General features: G+C 42.9%; 2 protein-coding genes across 3 annotated transcripts in view; both read right to left on the bottom strand.

The window, feature by feature from the left end:
* LOC128439606 (rho guanine nucleotide exchange factor 17) overlaps positions 1–6,651 on the bottom strand; it is a 60,853-nt gene extending 54,202 nt beyond the window's left edge. The window contains exon 1 of the mRNA XM_053421951.1: positions 892–6,651. Coding sequence (XP_053277926.1) covers positions 892–6,195 — 5,304 coding nt within the window. The 5' untranslated portion in view covers positions 6,196–6,651. The remainder of the gene's footprint in view (positions 1–891) is intronic.
* Positions 6,652–7,965: 1,314 nt separating this feature from the next.
* Positions 7,966–26,671, bottom strand: LOC128440635 (P2Y purinoceptor 3). 2 transcript variants are annotated; one of them, XM_053423406.1, is made up of 3 exons: positions 26,372–26,671; positions 11,827–12,263; positions 7,966–11,666 (listed from the first exon to the last, which is right to left on the bottom strand). In XM_053423406.1, the coding sequence occupies exons 1-3, from the start codon at positions 26,462–26,464 to the stop codon at positions 10,994–10,996; spliced, it is 1,203 nt and encodes a 400-aa protein (XP_053279381.1). In that variant the 5' UTR covers positions 26,465–26,671; the 3' UTR covers positions 7,966–10,993. The 2 variants fall into 2 exon arrangements, with proteins under 2 accessions (XP_053279381.1, XP_053279382.1); XM_053423407.1 differs by lacking the exon at positions 26,372–26,671 and adding an exon at positions 21,049–21,303.
* Positions 26,672–27,257: the final 586 nt, after the last annotated feature.

Genomic DNA, 27,257 nt, shown 5'->3' with positions numbered 1-27,257 from the left:
AGATCATGATTATTCTTATTCTAACTGTTATACTAACATGATATTGATTGTTGATCACAGCCAAATCAGTTAACTTTTCTACTGTTATATAACAGCCTCCCAATGTTCGCACAAATACAGAATCAAACACGCACACACACACGCACGCACGCAACAAGCACACACATGCACTGTTTGGATGAACTGTTTATTATATCTCCTCTCTTCAATCCTGGCCGGAGACAATTGATATTGAAAGAAACAACAGACATACATGCAGCGGGCCTAGTCTTCTCCTTAATGCCCTTTGTCTGAGATTTGTTTAATCCAACTTATAACATCCTCTGATGTTTGTTTAACACTGGTCGGCCTTTAATGGCTTCTGTATTGTAGCTCTGCTCCCAAATGCACTCTGAAACTAAGCATGAGTCCTGATTCACAGCACTTCAGAGGAGCACAGACACAAATTGGTGTTGGAAACCATATGAGAAAATCCAGTGTCAATGTGCATGACAACATCCAGGAGTGTTTTAAAACAATTCCCAAACACATACATTTTCCATATCTTCTAATATGATCCGGTCTTCTAAAAATCAAGTTTCACTATTTCAATAATTAACTATTTAAAAAAACAAAACAGCGAAAACTCTGCCCCCTTTCTTTCTCACTCAAATACAAACATTTCAATTTGACAGTTGCATTAGTTCTTTGAATTCAACCACATACGATTTAAAAATGAGGGTGGCATATTTTTCTATCGAAGCCATAAATAACATCAAAAGAAAATAATTAATTTGGTGGTATATTATCAGAACTCCATGCAACAATATAGCATTGAACACACCGCACATCACGCTCTCAGTCCAACATGACACTGACAAGGTTAAAGGACAGAAAAAAATCTGGACTCACCACTCTGGGCTTGGACCTCTGTACAGTCGGCACGGATGCGGCCTCCTCTGTGCCCTTCTTCTTTGTCCTAGCTTCAGTAATTCCACTTGGGCTGGTCTCGCTGGGCCCCTCTGAAGCCGACACATTTTCAGCTCCATCTCTGGGCACTGGAAGAGGCACTGGAAGAGGCCCTGGGCCCTCAGTGTCTCTCTCAGAAGTGCTTTGTTCAAGAATATACTTCTGAGTCACAGCTTCCAGAGAGGGGGCCTCGTCTCCTGGAGGTTTACTTAACATTGGAGACTCTGCAGTGGGATGGAGAGTGAGGCAGTCCACTTCCTTCAGGGACTGGAGTTGTGGAGGTGGGGAGATGGGGATAAAGGTTGAAGGTTCGCTGGCGTGGCGGACATGCTTGGGTCTGTTTTTTGGTTTGGATTGCAGTAAGGGAGAGGGGAGAGGAGGGGTGAGGTCAGTTTGGTCACTCTGATACTCCTGCCCCTCTGAAACCTGTTCTGGGGGCTCAAAGGGGTCCTCGTGAGGGAAAAAGTGAGCCAGCCGGTTCGGACGCTTTCTGGCGGGCCGGCGAATCATTCTCGGTAACAAAACTTCAGCGAGCTGGAGGTCAAAGTTAAACCTCCTCAACTCTTCTTCTTTCTCCTCTCCACCTTGGTCTATGACATCATTATCTTCATCGCCATGGGAATCAGTGTGAGGAAGGCCCTCTGACTGAGATCGAGCCTTCTTGACCTGGTTAGTGCTGTTTGAGTGGCGGTGCGGCTCTGTTAGCAATGTCTGTTCAGGTTTAGCTTCCGGCTCCCACAGTTCCCCTCTCTGCTCACTCAGGATCGGCTCACTGCTGGAAGGTGGGATCTGGCCAGGTTGATCCAGCTCACTGATTGGCTGACCTTTACATTGAGGGTCATTATGGGTGAGTAAAGGGGCATCACTGCGGCGACTGGGGTCACTGAATGACTTCTTCTTGGGAGCTTTGCCATTCCCATGGTCATCTGTCATCAGTCTGTCCATGGCACCTGGTTCTGATACAATGCTCCTTATCACCCCACTGTAATCATGAATGCCATCATCCCGGAGCCCTCCATCGCTGCAAACTGACAAGTCACTTGCCACACTACCCTTGTATTCTGACAAGGTGGCCACAGCAGAGTCCTCAGATACCCCTCCTCCTCCTTTGACAGACAGGGATCCTAACAAGTTGCTGTCTACAGAGGAAAACGTGTTACCCCCTTCTGCCACAGAACAGCATCGCTGAGGCATGGGGTCACTCAGAGAGCGGTAAACTGTGGTATCCCCATTTCCAACAGCTCCTGTTGTTGACTCAACATTACTCCCATTACTGGAATCAGACCCAGTGTTGTTATTACCAGAAGGGGAGAACTTGCGCCTTCGACGAACAGCACTTGGGGTCGCAGGGGTTTCAAGTCCTCCTCCTACGGTAGTAGCTGATCCCTGCAACGCTACATTAGTGGCGTTAATCTCCTCACTGGTAGTGTTGACAGTGTCGATACCAGTAGTAGAGCTCATGTCCATGATAATGCAGTCACTCTCAGCCATACGGGCAAAAAGAGGCAAGGAGGGAGGTGCAGCGACTTCATTCACAAGATTTGTACAACTCACCCTGTTCTCTGTCATTTCTTCTCCCTCCTGCTTAAAGCATTCCCCCTCATGGAGAGCCGACTGCTTCCATACAGTGACAGGTTGACCTAGCACATCCCTGGGTATCCGAGACCCCAAATTAACCCCTGCTGACCCCAGGAATGACCTCTCGGAGGAGTCACCAGGGCACACCTCTGGCTCTGTCACAATCCCTTCATCTGTCAAACTAGACTCGTGGCCTGAGAGTTCATCCAAAGAGCGGTTGTAGAACATGCTTTCCTCCGAGTCGCCCTTTAGTAAGGCTCTCTCTGTCTCACTGCTCTGTCTCTTAATTTCCTCCCCGTACTCTGTGCCCCTGCTGTTTAGTTTTTCTAACTGCACATTTTGTCCATCCCTCTCAGTCCTCTCCCTCTCCCTGTTCTCTCTCTCCCTCCCATGTTTATCCCTGTCTTTAGTGTTCTTAAACTCAGCCTCTTGATCTTCACTTGCCTCATCCTGCACACTCTCGCCTGTTTTTACCTTCGCCTCTTTTGTTTTTGTGACCTGGAAACATTCATCCTTCAAATCTTCATCAGTTCTCCTTAAATGTACATCATCATCATCTTCTTTCCTAGTACTCATCTGGCAGATGTCTCGGATGACTTGCCTAGCTTCTTGCACATACCTCTCCTGCAATGGAGATTGCATGACTTCCTCATTATCGTCATCAAATCCATAATCTCTCATTCTTTGTCCTCTCCCACTCCTGAAATCCCCTCCATCACTTTCTACTTCTCTGTCTGACACAGACACCCTCCCTCCATTTTTCTCTCCATCCAAGTCAAGCTGCTGCTCAGAGGAACTCCTCTGAGCAGTACCACCTCTCAAGTAACACCTTTCAGCTGTGGTTGGTTTGTCTGAATAGGTGAAAGATTTTGCACGCCTTAGGGTGGCAGTCAGGTCTTTCAGTGAGGGGCGGCGGCCAGAAGGTAAAAGGGTCCCTCCCTGTGTCCGTGAGCCCATCCTGTACACTGACCCCTCCACAGCACCAGATCTGTCACCTCCACTCGGTTTGCGAACCTTGAGCTCTGACAGGTCAGATTTCAGAAAACTCAGGAGAGTCAAAGTTTCTGAGGCGATGTCAGGGTTGGACAAGGATATTTGGTTTTTATTATCATCATCTGCCCCATCTCCACTCTTTAATGCCTTATGCTCACCCCCCCTTACCGCTGTAGGTCCATCAGCTTCTCTAGCAGGTACATTAGGCGAGGGGGTAACTGTGGGAAGAATTTTGGGTCGCAATCGCAGTGGCGTACGGGAAAAGTTATCCCCATGGCCAAAGCTCGGGGAGCGGTACATGGTAAAATTCCCATGGTAAGTTTTACTCAGCATGGACAAGGATGCAGTCCTGCTACTGCTGCTTCCAACCTCACCCGCATTTAAAATCACATTTGCTTCATGGTTGGCATTGCCTTCCTCCTTCAACGCTTCAGTGCTGGAATACCGGCTGCTGCAACGTGAACCACCAGGACTGGACACAAATGGGGGGATATTGACCTTTGATACTCGTGACACAGAGGATGTCATTGGTGAGGAGATGCGCTCCCATTGCTGCACCCTGGCTCTGTTACTATGAACACTTGGCCCTCTTGTTGAGTGGCTCCGAGATAAAGTCACTGGAAATTCTCCTCCTGTGTTTTGCTGGCGCTGCCTCTCTAACTGCTCCATTGTCATGGCCATTTCACTGTCACTGTCCTCTGATTCGCCATCATGATCTTCGTAATCATCACGACCTGTTGCTAAAGCAGCTCCAGTGACTTTCTTTTTCTTTCTCAGCGAGCGGCGGCGGACTGCCTCTCGAACGTGGGGGCCTAAAGAACCAGGGCTGTCCTCCTCACTGCCTGAGGACCTGCCAATGCCCTTTGCACCCAACCACCCATTTTTGTTGCGGGATAAATAGCTGCCTCCTCGCTCTAAGGCACCCCTTTCTCCTCCTCTGAAGGAGAGGGATGGAGCCGGGCCAGAGGGACCACTCCAACTACCTGCTCCACCTCCTCTTCTTCTCCTGTTGTGTTCCTCCTCTTCGTCTCCAGAACTAAACCTCCAGCGGGAGCTGAGGGAAGAGGCAACTCTTGCTGGGGCTCTTAGTTCAGCAGAGAGAGATACAGTAGAAGAGGAGGTAATGGCTTTATCTGGAGCTGGAGCAGAGGAGGGGGGGGAGGAGGGGCGGGCTGGTGCTATAGAGGAGCTATGTGAGGAATGTAAACTATCCCTGGGCAGCCCGACCCCCTGTCTATCCCTTCTCTCCCTCACTGTCGGCTGCTGAAGAGAGCTGGAGCAGCAGGAGGTGTCTAAGCTCAACGATCGACTCCAAGACGAAGTAGCAGGGGGTTGAAGGTCAGGGTTGGGGTCAGATGTCGACCCTGGTGTCCCGGGGGTCTTACGGACTGCCTCTGTCTCAGTGCTGGGACTGTGAGATCTGAATGGAGATGGGTTAATCCTACGGTAATGACTACCCCCAGCGCAACTGCGACTGCTACTGCTACTGCTTTGTGAAGTATTTCTGCCAGAAACTTTGTTGTGGTGGGAACTTTGCGTCTCTACGTCAGGCTCCTCATCATTGGAGTACTGCTGCTGGTCAGCTTTGCAATTAAAGTCCATACCGCAACAATGGGTCTCCTCAGCAGTACTGCCTTCTCTGCTTTGTGCTCCAGCGACACATTTGTTATGCAAAGACAAACTCCTACCGTCATTAACAGAGCTGCAGGCTGAGAGCTTGTCACTTCTATCAGTGGGGCTGAGCTCTGGTACTTGGTCCCTGCAAACTGCCTTTAAATTCTCACAATCGTCCGTCTTGCTTTGTCTCTCATCAAAAAGCTGTCTGATCTTGGTGACACTGGGCCACTTGTCTGGGTGCAGGGGAATAAAGTCACCGTGGTGAGTGGAGGGGTAACTTCTGTGAGATTTACAAGGCGGAGGAAGCCCTCTGCTAGTGACATCCTCCTCTTCATCAGTAATCAAAGACTTTCTGGGCTCAGAGGCACATGCATTGATCTGTGAGTAGTCTCTCTTACCAGGGCTGCTGTCGGTTGATACACGTGTGAAAATCCGCTTCTCTGAGTCTGATCCAGACACAGAGTCGGTGCCAGAGTGAAACTTTTGCACCTTATTGTCTGTGAGAGACTCTGCAGCAGCAGCGGCAGAAGTAGTTGTAGTAGAAGTTGTTGTAGCAGTAGTTGTTGTAGAAGAAGTAGAATCAATGTCCGCGAAATATCCACCACTAATGTCCTCGTGAAAAGATTTACGACACACCGACCCGTCTCTCCTGGAGCCGCTGGCCCGCGGAAGAGTGCTGGTCCCCCGCCTCACTACTGAACCGTCTGACGGCGGAGCTGTGCGGGTCCTGGCCGAGCCTCCAACGGAACTAGCTCCGCTGCTGCTGAACTTCTCGGTGAGCTGGCGGATGGATGGAGAAATGGAGGAGAGAGGAGTGGAGGAGCCGCTCTTCGGGTCTGCGGTCGGGAGGCCGGCGGTGGTGGCGGCGGCGGCGGCGGTGGTGGTGGCAGAGATCTTGGAAACTTTTCTCGACAGAGGCTGCTCCGGGGGGAGGGCGCCGCCAGCTGCGTCCGAAGCCCCGGGTCTGAGTGGCTGCTCCTCGCCGCCGCTCCTGGACCCCAGCTTCTTAAAAGAGACGCTGCGGTACACAGCCTCATTCCTCCGCTGTCTTCCTGCCATTGTTCAGGTCTCCTCACTTTCACACACGTTTACATGTTAACCCCTCTGGTGTCACAGTATCAATCACTGTTCAGAGTCCAGGTCAATTCCACTCCGAGTGAAAACACAACAACAAGTTCAGGAAAATAAAAACACTTGAAATCCAGTGAAACGAGGCTCCTCACAGAAGGTAGGTGAGCTCCCCTGTGTTATCAACACTTACATGTTGTCGACTCCCGAAACCACATCCGTGCAAAGGAGGGAAAGTTTTTTTTTTCTTCCTCTTTGGGCCCAAACTTTCTCAACCTGTTCACAAACACAACTTCTCCATTGTTATCACCCCCCCTGCTTGTTCTCCCACAGCCCACCGCAGGGCTCCGGCTCGGCTGCACGTCGGGCCCGGAGCCTCTCTCACTGCCGCTGCCCCCGAAATACACAAGTTCAGGGATTTCTGCATTTTCTCATGATTTCCGTGAGTTGTGTTGTGTGCGTGTGTTTTTTTTTTTGTTGGTCCATGTTAATGCCTGAGATAGAAGTGGGTGGGCGGGACTATAGGGGTATAGGGGCTGTCATCATAGCCCCTGAGGGGATTGAGAGGAAAACACTTTTTCTCTCTTTTAGATGGGAGATACACTTTGTGTAGCTCTGGGCCTTTCCCTCGTGAGAACACACAGGGAAACAAAATACAAATTCATGATTCATGCACTTGATGACAATGCAGACATCATTTCATTACCTGGCATGAACTTCTTAGATTCAAAACTTTTTTAAAGTAGCACAATAGTTAAAATTCAGAAATCCAGTTAAATGTCACACAGGAAGGATTCATATAAAACACTTTAGGTGCAAGAAAGCAGGGAAGTATGTTAACAGTAGTTTTATTTTCCCTTTTCAACTTATCTTTGAGTCTCCGTACAGATTCATCTCTTTTATTGTGCTCTTTTTAATACTTCATTCGACCAGAAATACCTTTGAAACTGCTTTCAGATTTTTAATAGTTTTCTTTTAGTTTTGTCTCCGTGTTGTTCCTGTACACCACTTTGAACCTCCCCCATTGTATGAAATGTGCTTTATGAATTACATTGTGTGTGTGTGTGTGTGTGTTCACATTTTAGAGCAAACATTTGTATATGCAGCCTTTGTTGTAAGACCTAAAACATACCACAATAAAAACGTATTTGCAGTATCTCTACTTGCAGATGAAGACAAAGAGGAAGCAAGTGAATGATGCACATATCGCACTTCCTTTTGTACCTGTGATATTCATCAGTAACTCTTTATCATTGTGTTAAGAAGATGTTGGTGCATTAGTGTGTCAGCATTCAGGGGGGGGTTGAGGGGGGTCAAAGAAAGAAAGTTTTCCCTCGTGCACAATAACCCCTCTGTGGTGCTTCCCATGCAGCAGCAGCTCCTTTTGTTCTGAGGGGGAATTCTGTGTTACTTTCACTGACGGGCAGCAGCGCCCCCCACCGGCTGGGAAATGCCACGAACCCACAGAATCAGTTCTGTGGCATTGATGCAGGATGTTACTGCTGAGAGTAGAGGCAACATACCGCCGAACCACCCAAAGCACGGCTCCTCACTTCTTATATTAGAAATGTAAAGTAAAAGATGAACCAAAGTTATTCATTAGTTCAAATATAGGTCAAGATAATGAAAAATAGGATTCATGAAAGTCAATAAGGGTCTTTTTGAGGGTCGTCAAATCAACTCTGCTGGAAATATGTTTGCCAATTCAGCAACAGGAATCTGCTGATCTAATAATAATAATTACTGAATAAAGATAAGGCATTTATGTATGCATGACTTTTTAATGGCTGTTTTCAATTTGTTTTACATCATTACAACGAGGAGGACATTTTACAGCAACGCAACTAAAAAACTAAATTATGAGAAAACATAGATGTTTTCATAATCATCTCTATGTAGCAAAAATAAAAATCTAATCCTGACATTAAGTATTTTACAAAAATAAGAAATTTCTAAATAATACTGACTGACACAAATATTTTGACAGAGTACACAGACATCTGGATACACCGAAACTGACACAAATACACACATACACACAAATACACACAATGCATTTCACAAATATTTAAACCAATAGAGTAAAACTAAATGGTGCAGTCTATCAGCGCATTAGTGAATATTAACACTGTACAGATAAACATAGATCAACATATTTAAACACACAACCTTGTGTTGTGGTCAAAATGTCCACTGCATCTGAAATTACATGTTCACATTAAACCAACTTTTGCAACACTTCTTAAAGCATGGGTGCAAAACTCAAACACAACTCTAGTTTCCCTATGTACACATGTACAACTCGAACTTGATAACTTGAACTGTTAAGGTAGTACCTTATTTATTTAAGTATATTCTGGTCATTTTTAATTCAAATTGTAAAATCTGAGACGGCCACATGACACGGTCTAGTGGTTGGAAGAGCCAGATGTAGCTCATAGAGAGCCAATGAATTACTTATATGAACACGTTCAGCAATAAACTACTGACCTACGGTACATTTTAGAAAGAGGTTTTCATTTATCTTGATAGTAAATGCAGTAGCTAAATAACACAATATACGTGTAGTGCAAAATCTGATTAAATTTGTTCAAGGTTTACTCATCTTTATGGGAATAAGACTTCTGCAGTGCTGAGATCTCATCATGAGCCACAGACTGACTATTTCTAAAATAATGGAGAAACTGCACAAAGAAAATATAAATCTTTACCAAAGAGTGAAGAGTGAGGTGCTTGTCTGAGTTTTAACAACAGCCCAGGGACAAAGGATTCAGCGATCGAGAGAAGCATTAGAAAAATATTCCACTAAATCCCATTTCTGAAAGACGACATCCAATAGTAAGTGGAAAAATAAGCTCTAGTAAAATATAGAAAATTATAATGATTTAAATTAACATGAAGCTCCTGCAAAATGCAATTAGAAGAAACATTAATTTACATTACATTAACTCTATGTTCATTTCATGAACTACAGATCAAATCATAAACTTAGTAACTCAGTAACTTAGAACATCTGAAACAAATGGGGGAAGGATAAAGTTGAAAGTTTTCCATCATGTAAACAGATTTGGAAAGTAATGTATCTGGTTACAGAAACAGTATAAGTACTACACATGCCACATGCACACTAGAGGTCTAATTTCAAGTTACATACATTCTTTATTTAAATCTCTCTATTCCCTATTATCACTACACTACTCTATCATCTGTATAAGACCTGACATCCATCCACAGAGCCGATGTCTTGGAACAGAAATCCTAATTCACATGCTGACAGGAAGTGGACAACGGCAGCTTGTACCTTAATTTAGATGATGCCAGTGTGGATAAATCAAATGTTTTATCCCTTTGAGAATTATTTTTATAATTAAGGATTTGTTATGTATTAGTGTGTAAACACCTCTGTTGGCAACACATTTAAAAAGGATTTTCTCTGTTTACTCAACAACACATGGATGAAAAAAAGCAAATGCATTGACAGAATATATTTTGTGTCATAAGTTGGACACTGCCAACCAGTCTTGATGACGTCGGTTTGCCCCAAACTGCTGTAAATAACACTTGATATTTACTGGACTAAATGTAAATAAAAAAATCTCACTTTTCAGTGCAGTGGTGAAACAGTAGTGAGCTGCACACGCCATCTAGTTGTTACAATATGCAATTACATGCACTAAAGCTTGGACAATGTAGAATCATGTCATTTATAAAAGAAAGGGACAGTGGAACCTTCATATAAATGTAAAATACTCATTCGACATATTTCATTTTTGAACATGAGGGGAGTCTCTCCTCAGTGCCTCTTAATGTCCACACACAGGTACCACACGTCCAACATGCAGTCTTAAACATTGACAGTCACTCTGAGCATTTAACATGGCTCAGCGACACCCGTGGATTTTATTCCCAAAATTAAATGAGTTGTTCTCTCCTTCACTATGTACATCTTCACCTCCACATCACATGTATACAAATAAGTCCTATACCTGTGGAGACCTGCTGGGGAGAGGAGCGTGTGTATCTTTACTGTACACTTCACAGTGAGAAACAAACATGAAAAGAAAAAAATATTAAAAGTGAGTTGTGTAAGGGTGATGTACTATGAATATATATATATATGTATATGGGTATTAGGTGCCACTTAACGGGAAAACAAAATTCACCAGATTTCATGACTACGGGGGGTTAGGCTTAACCTGTGTCTATTCTGAAAAAGAACCACACAGACTGGAGGGAAAATTGCCTATTTTGTGGAGGAGGAAATGTTTGGTCGTGGTCGACTGCTTTGATCACGACATCTGTGTCAAAGAGGTTATGTGGTTTGTAAAGAGACTTTGAGTTTGGTTCAAGTTTTGGATCCAGATGGAGAAAAATTCCAACAAGGACAGAGTGGCCTTGCTACTTATTTTCTAAAGAAAATGTTTTTCCCTTTATTCTCGTAATACGACTTTCCTCTTGTTAAATTATGACTTTACTCTCATGATATTACAATTTTTGCTTCTTGAAATGTTTTCCCATTTAAGTGGCCCAAATACTTGGAGTTTACTTAAGAGCAGGAAATGATTCATTATGTCCTCCTGCTTTTCTCAGTCTATGTTTATCGCTCACTATGCGACATTCCTATAGTGCAAGTCAAGACTTAAAAGATAAACCAGTGTCTCTAAATCCATTAGATCCTCTGAGGAAGGTGCACTTCATCGTTACAGTGAAAAATAAAGTCTTAGCAGAATCCTAGGATCCATCACTGGTGAACCACCAGGCCTGCTGCAGAGTTGGACTTTAAGTTCACTCACACACTCGTGCCTTTTTCCCTGAGTGTGGTGACTCTGAGCACAAACCTCCGGGTGCTCTGCCGGTATCGTGGCTGCGTGAAGTAGAACAGGATTGGGTCCAGAAAGCTGTTCATGCTGGCGAACGGCCTGGTGCTCTTATATATGATTGAGAACAAGTTCCTGGTCTCGCACGGCGCGTTGGGCAGGGTGCGTATCACCAGGTACATGGTCTTGGTGAGGTGAAACGGCAGGAAGCTAATGCAGAAAACCACCGCCACCAAGATGATCATCCTCACCGCCGTGTCCCGCTTCTCCGCACTCGCCATGGAGACACCCTGGTAGGACACTGGGCGACAGAGGATGTGGGCCATCCGGCAGTAGCACGCCATCACGCCCATGAAAGGCAACAAGAAGCCGAAGAAGGTCAGAGCCATACCGTAAGGATAGTAGGCCAATGAGAGCTTCGGCGGGCTTAAGTCGTAACACACAGTGCGGTTGCGCTGGATTCCCGTCTCGGCGTAGTAAAACGTGGGTGCGCACAGGATGGCGACGACCAGCCAAACCCCTCCGCAGACGCACCACGTCATCTTGCGACTGCCCCGCTTGTGCCACATCGCGAAAGGATGGCAGATGCCCACGTAGCGCTGCACGCTGATGCAGGTGAGGAAGAGGATGCTGCCATGTAGATTACTACAAGAGGAAAATGGAAAAGAATAAAACAGATTGGTTAAATCTGATCAAACTACTCGACCAAGTTTTCTAATTTCAACTGTAAAGGTCATAATAAGCATTACTCTGAACACTCAGTTGTGTAGAGATAATAAGCCAACATTCGTTTAAATGATCTCACCTGTAGAACTGAAACCTGACCAGCTTACAGGCAAACTCCCCGAAAGGCCAGTAGTCATGGCTGCCGTAGTTGTAAATGAGTAGAGGAAGTGACATCACATACAGAAAGTCGGCTATGGCCAGGTTGAGCATGTAGATGTTGTTCTTGGACAGATTGGGCCTCGTCCTCCATATCTTCAGTATGACAGCGGAGTTGAGAGGGAGGCCAAGCAGGAAAACAAGCGTGTACACGGCAGGGAGCAGGATACGTTTAAAATCTTCCTTATAGGTGCAGCGGAGGATTCCGATCCCACTGAAGTTGCCGATGGTGATGTTGAAGCTGGCCGCTGTGAAGGGGTCTGTGGGGAGTACGCTGGTGGAAAAGGTGTCAAAGGAGAAGGTTTTGGAGATGAGCGTTTCCGTAGAGAGGGAGGCGACAGGATTTGGCATCTTCTCATTCTGGAAGAGAAACAGGGAGAGAGAAAGGCAGGTTATTATTAATATAATGTAGTATAATGTAATACAGTACAATATATCATCCATCCATTATCCATACCACCTTTGAGGGTGCCAATTTGGTAATATAATATAATAAAATGATGGAAGATATTCCCATTGAAAATCTAATATTGGATTAAATGGATGTTTAAGTGCTGACGAAGACAGAACGAGAAACAAAGACTTTCCACAAGAGGGCACAAGAGATAAATATTTGTTTGATTCACACCTCACACCTTCACATCTCATAAATCACAATGAGGCCATCACTGGATTTTATCCACTCGTCTAACTGCTCAGTTACTTACTGTTTGTAAAGGTGCAGCTTTAATACTTCAGAGTGGGGGTATCCCAGTTTAGTCAAAATGCTGTGATTTGTGACTCTCAAGTAAATAGTTTGTATTTATATAGCGCTTTTCTAGTCTGATGAAGACCACTCAAAGCTCTTTACAGTACATTTTTACATTCACCCATTCACTCACACATTCACACAGTGCATCTATCCAAGCACTTAGTTACGCTATGGGGGGGGGCATTCAGGGTTCAGCATCTTGCCCATGGACACTTCGGCACGCAGCTGGGTCAGACTGGGGATTGAACCGCCGACCTTCAGGCTGGAGGACAACCACTCTACCCCTCAGCCACAGCTGCCCTTCGTAAAGAATAGAGAGCAGCTGGTATTTCTGGCCATATATATATATATATATATATTAGGTCTAATTTTATAAAGCCATTAGACATAATATAGCTGTTAGTTACATCTTTACACCTCATGTCATGATGGAAGCAAATCCCAGTGAAGTCAAGTAAAATCTGAGTTTGCAAAAACACCTGCAGCTATCTTCTTGCTGTGAGGTAATAATGCCAACGACCCCCTGCAGCTTTATATTATATTGAGTCTTTGAGATGTCATGGTGAAGTCATACTCATGTATTTTAACCTGTAGTCATAACTCTACGAAATACCTCATTCCTTTAACACCTGCAAACACTGTGTATTTACCAGTAGCAGTTGCTAGAAAAACTGCAACTCGATAAATAGTAACATCTGATAAAATAAGAGACAGCCCATTAGATAATATTCATTTTATCCTTCCATCATTTCAAAAACACAGTAGAATCTGGACAGCTGCATGTTTTGCAATGAGAACCGCTGCAGACTGTCTGGACTCCCACTCCCAATTCACAGTGTCTGGAACACGCTGCTACACACAATCTTAATTACTGCTCCCACCACCAACATCATCCATATCCACTTCTTACAAGGACGCATGTTGGCCAGTGAGCGATTCACTGTAAGCCACTTCCTCCGCAGCCTTGTCAGACTGTGACTCATGGAATTTCACAACTAAAATCTAAGATCTCTGTGTGTGGGGTGTGTATGAGCGTGTACACCTGTAGTGTCTCGTGCAGCTGCTTCAAAAAGAGTAGTTCTGTGTTGTTGTTTTTAAGAAAGCTTTGTGTGTACCATACATTTTGATGAGAACAGCAGTGACGCATTATTTCATAAGTCCTGATAGAGTGGTTGAAAGAGGAGCAGAGTTACAGTGCTTCATAAAACATTTCACTACAGTAAACCAGTGAGCACAGAGGATTAACAGAGAGAAGTGCTCGGCTTTATTTACTGATGACTCACTTATATTTACATGTTGGTGCATCTTTCCTGGTTTAAGAATAATCATAAGATAAACTTTCTGCACAATCTTTAATCCCCATGATGTCACCACACTCAAATAATTAATCTTTGTGAAGTCTGAGTAACACATAAATCACAGCGTGCGTCTGTCTTTGTGATGGTGAAGGAATAGTGACAGAAGGTGGGCTGCTGCATGTTTAGGCCTGTATGCAGCACACTCACCAGCTTCCAGGTAGGTAATGTGATGAGAACAATAGAGCCTGACAGCGAGGGTGTTTTGAGGACATTTGCCGGTATTGATATTTGACCGATATATATATTTAAAAAACTGGCAATGACTCCTAGGATGACATTATCAAACCAAAAGAGATGTCATTGAGACTTTCGATTTTACAGTTACAACAGGATAAATATCTATAATAAAAGGAAACATAATTAAAACTAATTATAGATGAACATCAACCATAAATGTAACTTATTTTTTGTTTTGATATTATTATTATTGGGTATTGATTAATTGGAGAACCTAAATTGACCGTAGGTGTGAATGTGTGAGTGTGAATGGCTGTTGGGGGGGGGGGGGGGGGGGGGGGGGATCTGATCTTAGTTTAATAAAAGTTAAATGGCAAACACGATAATGCAGAAATATGTATTTTTTAAAAAGGCAAGGAAATGGTTCATTAGGAAATCACAACTTTTCATTTTGCCAGATTTATGTCAAAACACCAGATTGAATATTTGTCAGAAATTTGAGGTAGAATTGTTTCCAGTGCTCATTATTGTTGCCTTGGCTCCATTGTTTAAAAAGTCCTCTGTAGAAGGATCGATTATTTTTCTAGCGAGACAACTCCAATACCTGTGATGTTTCTGAAATAACACAATGATGCATAAGTACAAATACATTTTTGCTCCTAGGCAAAGAATGTTAAAAGGAAAAAGGTTCAAATGAAAGACACATGTTCCTCAGTGTAGTTATAGTCTTGACTATTTTTAGATGAGATAATAAGTAAGAACATAGTGTGTTTGTGGGTGTGTGTGTGCGTGTAAAGAAGTAATTTCAAGCCACATGTTGACTCCATCCTGACACCGAAGCCAAACAGTGATTAAGTTATTGCTCGCTGACCTTTGCAGGAGTTGATGTGTCATTGAGGGTGTGAACGAGTCATTTTTAATTTTGCTCGATGACTGGGTGCAGCTTTTCCTGCTTACATGGTTTTGGTATTTTTGGCAGCTTTCCTGAAATGTGTAATGTATCTGCTCTCTAAACCTTTCTGTAGAAAGTGACGCTGGTTCCACTGAACCATTTGAGTTGTTAGGCAGTATTTAAGATTTATGTATAACAGGTATTAGAAGAAAGATTTCCACAGAACAAATTAACTAAATGGTCAGTCAAACATAAATAAAGCAACAATTATATATATGTAACAATGCAAATTGTGTATATAACCAGGTTGCATTATAAACCTATTTATGAAGCATTTCGTTGCCTCTGTACCTGTACTCTGTGTAATGACAATAAAATTGAATCCAATCCAATTAGAAAACACAAAAGACATATATCTAAATCCAATTTAGTCTGGTCAATGCCCCATCCACTAACATGGAGAAGGCAGGATATATGACTGCAGCCAGTCACCACAGGGCCATCCAGACTCATTGGCTTCACTTTTGGGGAGCTGTCATGTCGTCCATCTTTGTAGTTTATATACAGTCTGTAGTTAGACCTGTTAGGTTTAGTATGTGTCGTGCTAAATTTTTGAGTGTTGGTTCTAAAGTGCTACACAGAGCTTGAGAGGACATGTTGATTTAGGGCAGTTAAAGATAATTTTCGCTTAAAACATGTTCAGTGATGCTTTGCCAATATTAACTTATAATAATTATCTATTGGGAAATGGATAATTGACTGCAATATAATAATGAACTCCTTCATCTTTGTGCCAAGGAGTAGGAGGCGCTCCTGTTTATAAACCGATATTTACCGAGTTTTTCTCTATCATTGAAAGTACAGTGGCTGTCTGGGGCCAAACATGTAAATGCAAGGAAGAGCTAATATGGCCTTCAAAGACAGACAGCCATTTATTCACTAACGTGATGAACACAACTCTTCTTTGATTCTCTTTGATGATGTTTCCTCCTCCTCTCTGCTGTCTCCTTGTGCTCATTACAACACCAGACGTAAGGCTCACAGTCAGGACTACTGACACCTAAATCATTCCAATAAAAAATAACCTTAACTAACCCTCTGAACTTGAACTAGTTCATTTTAAGTGTGAACTGGCTCAACGCTGCAAACAGCTACTGTACACCAGTCAGCATTGAGAGGCAGAAGTAGTAGGGCTGGATCATTACACTCCTGTGACCAATCCTGCATGAGACTGCGGTTAGGCCCGCCTTTCTCATTAGCATAAGGACACTGAAATCAAAAAATAAATCAGGGAATAAATCAATAAATGTTCAAATATATTTAAGACATTTATTTAGACATTTCTGTTGTTATTAACTTATTAATTTATTTATTTCTGTGTTAATTTATTTATTTTCTTTTTTATTTATTTATTTATTTCTGTATTTATTTATACTTAAGTCATGTATGGTCCTCCATATAAAAGCAATGTAATATATATATGTATGTCTGCAGTCAAAAGACTACTGGAGAATGCGGGCATCGTTCTGCTACCTCTCGCATGCTAAGCGAGCGCTCTACCATTTGAGCTAATTCCCCTGCCCACTGTCAAGTTCATACGACATCAATTTCAAATTACCTATATTGCAGTCAGCCACCAGAAGGCGATTGAAGTGCTTTGGCTTCACTTTTGGAAGACTTCATGTTGTCCATCTTTACATACAGTCTGTAGCTTAGAATTGTTAGATTTAGTGGGTTGTGTTAAGTTGTTGTGGGTTGGTGATATAGTGCTACACAGAGCTGAGTAGGAAACGCCACTGTTTCCCTAAACAAAATTTAGATTTTTTTGTCTGTCCATGAAAGGACAGTGGCTGTCTGGGGCCCTAAATGTAAATGCAAAGAAGATCTGATATTATACTTCACATTACCTGGAAAGACAGACAGACATTTATTAATTAACGTGGATGAACACGATCTGAAAAATAACGTGTTACTGCAAAGCAGAAGAACCATATGGCTGTTATGTGGGAAACAGTGAAAATTCTACCTGGAGAATGCGGGCATCGATCCCGCTACTTCTCGCATGCTAAGCGAGCGCTCTACCATTTGAGGTAATTCCCCTGTCCACTGTTTAGTTCATAGGACATACATTACCAATGACCTATACTGCAGTCAGCCCCCAGAGGGGCGATTGAGGTGCTTTGGCTTCACTTTTGGAAGACTTCATGTTGTCCATCTTTACGTACAGTCTGTAGCTCAGACCTGTTAGATTTAGTGGGTTGTGTTAAGATGCTGTGGGTTGGTGATATAGTGCTACACAGAAGCGCCACTGTTTCTATAAACAAAATTTGATTTTTTTTGCCTGTCCATGAAAGTAAAGTGGCTGTCTGGGGCCCGAAATTTAAATGCAAAGAAGATCTGATATTATACTTTACATTGCCTGGAAAGACAGACAGACATTTATTAATTAACGTGGATGAGGACGATCCGAAAAATAACGTGTTACTCCAAATCAGAAAAAACATGTGGCTGTTATGTGGGAAACACCTTGAATCTCTTTTTAACTTTTATATCTGTAGAAATCATAGGTAAAAATCCTCTCACCCTTTGAAAGCACTGTACTTTATAAGTCTACAGTCAAAATACTACCTGGAGAATGCGGGCATCGATCCCGCTACTTCTCGCATGCTAAGCGAGCGCTCTACCATTTGAGCTAATTCCCCTGCCCACTGTTTAGATCATAGGACATCAATATTAGATGACCTATCCGGCAGTCAGCCCCCGGAGGGCGATTAAGGTGCTTTGGCTTCACTTTTTGGGAGCTGTCATGTCGTCCATCTTTACATACAGTCTGTAGTTAGACCTGTTAGATTTTGTGTCTTGTGTTTAAGTTGTTGTGTGTTGGTGCTAAAGTGCAACACAGAGCTGGAGAGCACATTTTGATTTCGGTCAGTTCAAGATCATTTTAACTCTTTAAACATGTTCAGTGATGCTTTGCCAATATTAACTTATAATAGTTTTGTATTGGGAAATGGATAAATGACTGCTATATAATAATTGTGGACACATTTGTATTCTCTGTAGTAGGAGGCTCTACTGTTTATATAAACATACATTTTTTGCAGGTCCATGAAAGTACAGTGGCTGTTTGGGGCCCAAAATGAAAATGCATGGAAGATCTGATATTATACTTAATATTGCCTGGTAAGACCGACAGACATTTATTAATTAACATGATGTTGATGCTGTTTTCACAACATATCTGTAGAAATCACAGGTAGAAATCCTCTCACCCTTTAAAAGCACTGTACTCTATATGTCTGCAGTCAAAAGACTACCTGGAGAATGCGGGCATCGATCCCGCTACTTCTCGCATGCTAAGCGAGCGCTCTACCATTTGAGCTAATTCCCCTGCCTCCTAGTCCCAGAAAAAACAGTTTATCAAATCTCACACTGCTGGAGACACCTATGTACTTTGTCCACGTCCCACCCACTGTCCATTAAAGTAGAGTGGCTGTCTCCTCTCTGTATAAAATGTTAATGCCAGGAAGACCAGATAGCAAACGTTACCTTGTCTGAAAAGACAGAGAGAGATAGAGCCATTTAATCATGAAGATGATGAAGGATGAAAGTATTCCTTCATACTGTTTTCAGTAGAATGACATAGATAGGAATCTAAGCACTGCACTATATGTGTCTGCATTAAAAAAGGACTACTGGAGAATGCGGGCATCGATCCCGCTACTTCTCGCATGCTAAGCGAGCGCTCTACCATTTGAGCTAATTCCCCTGTCCACTGTTTAGTTCATAGGACATGCATTACCAATGACCTATACTGCAGTCAGCCCCCAGAGGGGCGATTGAGGTGCTTTGGCTTCACTTTTGGAGGACTTCATGTTGTCCATCTTTACGTACAGTCTGTAGCTCAGACCTGTTAGATTTAGTGGGTTGTGTTAAGATGTTGTGGGTTGTGTTAAGATGTTGTGGGTTGGTGATATAGTGCTACACAGAAGCGTCACTGTTTCTATAAACAAAATTTGATTTTTTTGCCTGTCCATGAAAGTAAAGTGGCTGTCTGGGGCCCGAAATTTAAATGCAAAGAAGATCTGATATTTTACTTTACATTGCCTGGAAAGACAGACAGACATTTATTAATTAATGTGGATGAGGACGATCCGAAAAATAACGTGTTACTCCAAATCAGAAAAAACATGTGGCTGTTATGTGGGAAACATCTTGAATCTCTTTTTAACTTTTATATCTGTAGAAATCATAGGTAAAAATCCTCTCACCCTTTGAAAGCACTGTACTTTATAAGTCTACAGTCAAAATACTACCTGGAGAATGCGGGCATCGATCCCGCTACTTCTCGCATGCTAAGCGAGCGCTCTACCATTTGAGCTAATTCCCCTGCCCCCTACATTCCATAAAAACACTATCTGACATGCTGCAGGACTGTGGGTGTAGACTCTAGGAGTAACGTTACACTCCCCCTGCACTTAGGGTTATCTCTCTCTCTCTCTCTGCTGCATATTTTCTAGCCTCAGTCTCGAAGGCAGGGCTGCATGATTATTTATAATCCATGACTGCAGGAATGGGACTGCACCTCAGGACAAATATAGGACATAAACTACTGAGCAAAACAGACACCACATGTAGAGTTTAAATGATAATTCAGCATTTGGATATGGTGAAATCATGACAGTCACCGTCAGTGTAAATTATTACATTAATTCAAGGTAAAAAATCTTGACTTATTCCAATAAAGTATCCCCTCCCAGCACAGGGTGAAGTGTTTGGTTCAAAAAAATACTTCCGGAGTCTCAGGGGTAAACTTTGCTAGAGCAGAATCCAATTTAATTGAAGTCATTGGTGGGTCCTTCTTCAGACGTAATAAAACAACAGAAAAACCATAACATGCCTCCATACTGCCCCTGTGCTGTCATTTAAGTGACTGCAAGCCCTGACAACGAGGTCATTCCGCATCGTTGTACTGAAAGGTAAGAACACGGAGCTGATGGGGGATGCATGTTTTTAATTGTTGTTATAGATATTTACAGAAGGACAGATGCCGACACCGCTGTGTTAAAATAGATTCCTGAATATTGGCTTGCTATCTAAAATCCCACACAAGCGCGGGAATATCCTGGTTTGTTTGGTTCAGTGCAAGTGCTCCTCTTCACAGCAATATGGCAGAATCTCGATATAAAGGAGCTTCTGTAATATACAGAGATGTAAACAGAGGAGCATCAGCTAAATGTAATAATAATAATGAGGAGGGATGCTGCTATGTTGAGGAGAGAAAGCCAGAAACCATTCATTGCTAATTATTCTCCCTTATCTGAACTGCTGCGTCCCAGGGCACACTAATCAATGATTCATGTGCACTGCTCCTCACTCTCTGGCCTTCTGCAGAAATACAGCACAAATATGTGCACTGACTCACGCAGACAGGCTAACCGGTTTGTTTAATTACTCTAAGGAATTATGTTTTTAGAAAAAAAATTGAGGCACACAAAATGACAGACATAAAATGAGCAGGAAGGAAACTAAAATCAGTATCTGACATACGCACCATAAAAATTAAATATATGATTTCATTACCCAGCAAAGACAGAACACACACACACAGCAAATATCAAAGCTCTTTGTCTTGATTAAATAAAACATGTATCTAATTATCTTAGCTAATGTGCGGCAGGCTAATGCAAGTCTATGAGGCACAAGGAAAGGCGCTTATAGGCCATTACACATGAGACATTGTAAATGAATCAGCTGGAGCAGAAATGGAAACAATGATAATGGGTGAGTCTGGTGTTCAAAATCAGCACACGGTTTATCATATGCTCAGAAAGAGAAAAAAGTACCGGTTGATGCATGAAACCCAAAAGCAAAAAGTCAGGCGTGCTGATAAACGACTTGGAGAACAACACACATATGATGCAAGCAGCAAAAGCATGTACGCTTAAAAAATTCTGTTTTACTCACTGATCAATTTCGAAAAGAAGATGTCCAAAAGCTTTTAAAATAAGGGAATTGCTTCCCCTCCTGTGGTAAAACAAACTAAATGTGAATCCAGTAACGTCTAGTCCACTGTACAGATGGACAGGAATTCCCTGAGGGGGTAACATCGATCACACGCAAGGCTGCAGGTGACAGTAGGCTGCACTCCGCTCGTAATGATTTGCCAGACGTTGTGGACAAAAAGGTGGGGATGAATATTGCTGTAAGGATTTGGGGGGAGGACTTCATGTGGCGTGTTGCGAGCTCAGGCTGTGAGTCTTTGTCAGCTTGTTTCCAAACACAGGGGAAGTGAATGCAGCTCTGATGAAACAAGTCTAACACAGACAGACAGGACAGTGGAGCATCGGTCAATGAAACCTCGATAATACACCACAAGGTTCCTTCATTCATTGAGCCAGGACTCCTGTTCATGTTCACTGGTTTCTGTTTGAGTAATAGGAGGGGGGGGGTACCTTTTTATTCTATATTCTTTGCAATAGCCTCTCAGTAGCTAGAGATATATTCATCGTTCCAATTTGACACAAAATTATGCCGTGATAGTGGAAACTTGCAGATTTACGACTTGTTTCTTTTATCAAGTAATTTTAAGGGGATTTCATTTGCCTGGTTTCCAGCCAGTGTGGATTCTAGTCTGATTATCAAGATACAGTTTCAGCCTTTATTAGACAGTTCACAGAACTGGTGGCTGGCTGCAGTACAGGTAATCTCACATCCTTCATGTAACTAGGTGGGACATGGAAACAAGTAGTTATCAGGGGTATTAGCTCAAATGGTAGAGCGCTCGCTTAGCATGCGAGAAGTAGCGGGATCGATGGCCGCATTCTCCACTAGATTTTTAACTGTGGACTACGGTGACCAAGAAAGCTCACCACAATGAGAACCAAGAAATGCCTTTTTTATTAAGAGAACTTCATTAGTTTGAAGTGACATGTGCTGCAAAAAAGTCACAACACAAGCAAAAATCTTAAATACAAACAATATGTGGGACTTTTTACAGCACCTATGTTGTGTTGAAGTAGTTTTGCACATGGATTTTCTATTTGCATGCATTTCCTTGATATGCATTGAGCTTTCTTGGCCACAGTTAAAAAACTGGAGAATGCGGGCATCGATCCCGCTACTTCTCGCATGCTAAGCGAGCGCTCTACCATTTGAGCTAATTCTGTTCTTCCTTGCATTTACATTTTGGGGCCCAGGCAGTAGACAGCTACTGTACTATGCAGCAGCTTGTTGGTGTGTGCGTGTGTGTGTGTGTGTTTCTGAGATAAGCCTAAGTGCAGGGGGAGTGTAACATTCCTGCTGCAGGACTGTGGGTTTTGACTCCTGCAGCGTAACATGTCAATATGTGTTTTTGTGGACACCAGGGCACAGGGGAATTAGCTCAAATGGTAGAGCGCTCGCCAGATTATTAAAGACCCCTTTCACCCCAGCCATAAATATTTTTGCCTGCTGCCGTCTGGCCGACGGTACCGCAGCATCCGGGCCCGCACCACCAGGCTCAGAAACAGTTTCATCACCCAGGCCATAAGACTTTTAAACTCCTCTCCGTGACATATTTGCATATTTGCATTATTGTTGTTTTATTTTCTCTTCAGCTGTTTATATATATATTTAGATGTATATACTTTATTTTCTATTTCCAATTTAAATTTTGATATTCTATTTCCAATTTAAATTTTGATATTCTATTTTATTCTATTTTATACTATTTCTATTTTATTTTATTTTGGAGGTTGTAATTACTTGAGCATTGCTAGAAGAGAGCCTGAGACTCAAGCATTTCACTGCCAGCGACTGCTTAATGTTATTGTTGTGCATTTGACAATAAAAAATCTTGAATCTTGAATCTTGAATCTTGAATCTCTTGAATCTTGCTGCAGGACTGTGGGTGTTGACTCCTGCACCGTAACATGTCAAGTTGTGTTTTTGTAGACACCAGGGTACAGGGGAATTAGCTCAAATGGTAGAGCGCTCGCTTAGCATGCGAGAAGTAGCGGGATCGATGCCCGCATTCTCCAGGTAGTATTTTGACTGAAGACTTATAAAGTACAGTGCTTTCAAAGGATGAGAGGATTTCTACCTGTGATTTCTACAGATATAAAAGTGAAAACAGCATCACAGAAGAGTCGTCTCTCATCATGTTAATTAATAAATGCCTGTTGTCTTTCCAGGCAATATTAAGTATACTATCAGATCTTCCTTGAATTTACATTTTGGGCCCCAGACAGCCAGTTGAGCCTCCTACTACAGAAAATAAAAATCTGTCCACAATTATTATACATTATTATACATTATTATCATTTATCCGATTTCCAATACAAAACTATTATAAGTTAATATTGGCAAAGCATCACTGATCATGTTTAAAGAGTTAAAATTATCTTGAACTGTCCGAAATCAAAATGTGCCCTCTAGCTCTGTGTTGCACTTTAGCACCAACACACAACAACTTAACACGACACATACAATCTAACAGGTCTAACTACAGACTGTATGTAAAGATCGACGACATGACAGCTCCCAAAAAGTGAAGACAAAGCACCTCAATCGCCCTCCGGGGGCTGACTGCTGGATAGGTCATCTAAGATTCATGTCCTATGAACTAAACAGTGGGCAGGGGAATTAGCTCAAATGGTAGAGCGCTCGCTTAGCATGCGAGAAGTAGCGGGATCGATGCCCGCATTCTCCAGGTAGTATTTTGACTGCAGACTTATATAGTGAAGTGCTTTGAAAGGGTGAGAGGGTTTCTACAGATACAAGAGCACTTTCAGCAAATAAGTAAATGGAATTGGATGAACGACATGATAGCTTCCCAAAAGTGAAGCCACGGCATCGAAATCGCCACCTGGTGGCTAGATGCAGTAAACGTCAAAAGTCCTACCTCCTCCCTGTTAGTGGATGGGACTTCATTTTGTAGATCAGCCATGCAGACAAAATATTAACTGGACATCTCCTGGCCATTTGATTATCTCTTGTTTCTGATTTACACCTGTCTATCATTAGAACTCATACTTGTTGATGAAATCGCTATATTGTTCCAAGGAATGCACAAATATGATTTAGTTCAGTTGCTGTGTCGACACTTAATAAAAGAGAAACATGTTTTCCAACATGAACTGATGCGTGTTGCTGAAACAATGAACTGATGCGTGTTGCTGAAACAGCTGGGAACACACCTTTCCTCATTTAAATAAAAGTCATGAAAGGCTTAACAGAGGGGTAACTATCAGTCAGCATGTGCCCTGTGGTGGCTGTCGTCATGGGTTTCTGGTGCAGAGACATGTGAATGCAACTCGGGTGAAAAGAAAAGCAATGTCTGTCCTGACTGACTCCCCCAATGGATCTCTCACCATCTCTGAGATTTATACAGTATTTGTAAACATCAGCTCTGGTCTAAATCCTATTCAATCCAGAGAGGGCAGATTTATCTTCGTACATTTGCATCAAATCACCGGTTTTAGGGAGCCCAGTGGCTTCAGATTATTTACTCTGTCAGATAATGCAGTGCACTTAACTTTGTCCCTGTTTATGTGTCTCTCAGCCCAGCCATCACTGCCCCGTCTCTGTCTATGTCTCTAAACCAGTGTTTCGTTAGACTGCTCCCAGTCAGACAGACAAACACTCACAATAGCTCGAACTCTGCCTGGCAGAAAGGAATCTTCTAAGAAAACACAGTAGTTGTGCCAAAAGTCCCATGGTCTGTGTGCCAGCTCTTTACACATGACAGCAGTTGTTAACCATTCTGGGTTATTACCACAGTGATGGGACAACGCTAACATTTTTCTTCAGCATTTTACACTGGTGCAGGGGCAGAAATTGTGTATGTGATGTTACATTAACCAAATGTTCCTTAATAAATTGTTAGAGTAATTTTTTCAAGCATTAAAGGGATGGTTCACTGAAAAATGAAATTTCACTCATTATCTACTGCAAGCTTCGCACAAACACACGCATCCTTTTAGAGGTATTGACACCTGCTATGTGCATTGCGCAAATAAAACCCAAGTGCCCTGAGGCAGGCTACACTTCACCTTGCATCTTGCCGACAGCACGTGGAATCTGGTTGTTTCACATTCTTTACTAGAGCAACATGTTCCCTGAGGTTTCTGCATTATTTGAATGCACTGAAAAAATCTCCAAACCAAAAGTCAAATAACTTGTTTTCAGCTGCACACAAGGACATAACTTTCGGTGGAAAATTGGAGAGGTGAGGTCAAGTGGCATGGTTAAATACTCTGGATAATTTCTAAATGATAATTTCTTAGCAATGAATAATAACTTGATATGCCTTAGAAATAATCACCATTAATATGTCAAAACTGCTAGATAATACCAACTAGCTAGTAGCCAAAGTGGCTACGATAAAATACGGTCGGAATAAGTTATTATTTTGTATTTGCATCAAATAACACTGAATCAAGAAAACCAACCATTAATTATTATTATTATATTATTATTTTTCATGCTTTATTACAGTCAATAGTTCTCATTAGATGTTTTAGACACAAACCCAGCCAAATCTCCGGAGCTTTAAATTGAGGGGTATAACATATTCATTTTGCTGCGGGGATTACGTGTTTGTATTAACAGCATATAACACTGGCGTCGGCACTTATCACCAAAAGCTCTGATGACATCTTCGTCAGTGTTTTCTACATGTCTAGACCCTCAGTTTCATTTGGGGGTTTTTGTATTCATTTTTCCATCCGTTTTGTTTGTTTTTTCCTCATGCTCACGGTGAGTCCTGCGGAGGATCTCCTGCTTTATTCTTACATCGACTCATTCGGACACTACCCGGAGCATTAACTGGGGGGGGGGGGGGGGGGGGGGGGGGCCTTTCAATCGGACAGTTGCATTCTCATATACAGCCAGTGAGGAGATTATCCGGAGTTAAGTGCACGTCTAGAAGCAACTATACAGTGTTAGGATAATTCAGGAGGGTAACAACACCCCCCACCCCGTAATTTACACCCATGTGTGTGCACATGTCAAATCTTCCTCCACCACAACACACAGATGTTTGTGGGAGTTCAGTCCCAGATGTTGTGTTTTTGCTTTATTCCGTTTCTTTAAAAAGCTTTTCTTGGATGTGTAACATTTCAATACATGCAAGAGGTAAGAAGGTGTTTAAAAAAAAATATGATTAACACGTATAGCTGACGTGATAAGAGTGGTGCCCAGTGAATACATCATGTGCGTTGGTATTAGTTTGAAACATGGCCCACAATCCTTCAGGGTTTAGTAAGAAACAGGCAAGAAACTGTAAAAAAGAAGAAAACAAACTTACCCTGAATGTCATCAACTTCACTGGCAACATCAACAAGTTGGCGTCGCAGCCATGGCAAAGTCGTCCTCCACACACACACTCACAGACACACATACAGTCACACACACAGAGACACACCAGTCCGGACCCGCGAGGAGTCAAACAACAACACTGAAGGAATCTCACGCGAACGCGGTTTGATATCACAAACACGAGCGCGTGTGTGTGTGTGTTCCCGGAAAAAAATCCCGGAACTATTCTACCTGCTGTGATGCGGCTCCGGTGGCTGCACGCGCTCTCCTCCCACTGGAGCTGCAGCGGGGAACCGGACAACGGCTGCTGCCGCGCACGCGCAATGAGTCCTCTGCGCCGCACACATGTCGCCTTTGTCTAATGTGAATGTTTCAGCACACGTTGTTATTCATCTGAGGGGAGAAAGCTTTCAGTTGTGTCAGAGCAGTGTTTCTGACTGGCTGAGAAGCAGGTGTAGTGTAGCAGGGGCTCAAACCATGGCCGGATTAGCAGACAATAGACCCCTGCGGGCACAATCATGTGAGAGGCCCCCACCACCCCCCAACACGCATGGGAGCAGCTGGGGCTACATCCACACCGCCATGTTTTCATTTGAAAACTATCGCTGTCCACATGAGTATTTCAGCTCCATATCAGTTTTAAACCCTGTCCATTTGAACACGCCTGTAAACGCATATCACCTGACCACTCATGCACTACTTTGGAATTCAGCATTTAGATGTAAATGGCTTGAATAATAGCTTCTTTCCTTGGCTAATGCCAGACGTTCTCTTTCAGAGGAGGCTCATTTGATAGGAGCCACCTCAGAGCTCAGGGCTCGGCCCTCGGAGTGACCTCACGGCCGAATAACCCGAGAGGATAGCATTCTAGTGCA

This window comes from Pleuronectes platessa, chromosome 5, assembly GCF_947347685.1.
Source record: "Pleuronectes platessa chromosome 5, fPlePla1.1, whole genome shotgun sequence".
NCBI classification, from domain to species: Eukaryota; Metazoa; Chordata; class Actinopteri; order Pleuronectiformes; family Pleuronectidae; genus Pleuronectes; species Pleuronectes platessa.
Note: the sequence above shows the minus strand (reverse complement) of the source record. Positions and strands in the feature narration are given on the sequence as shown.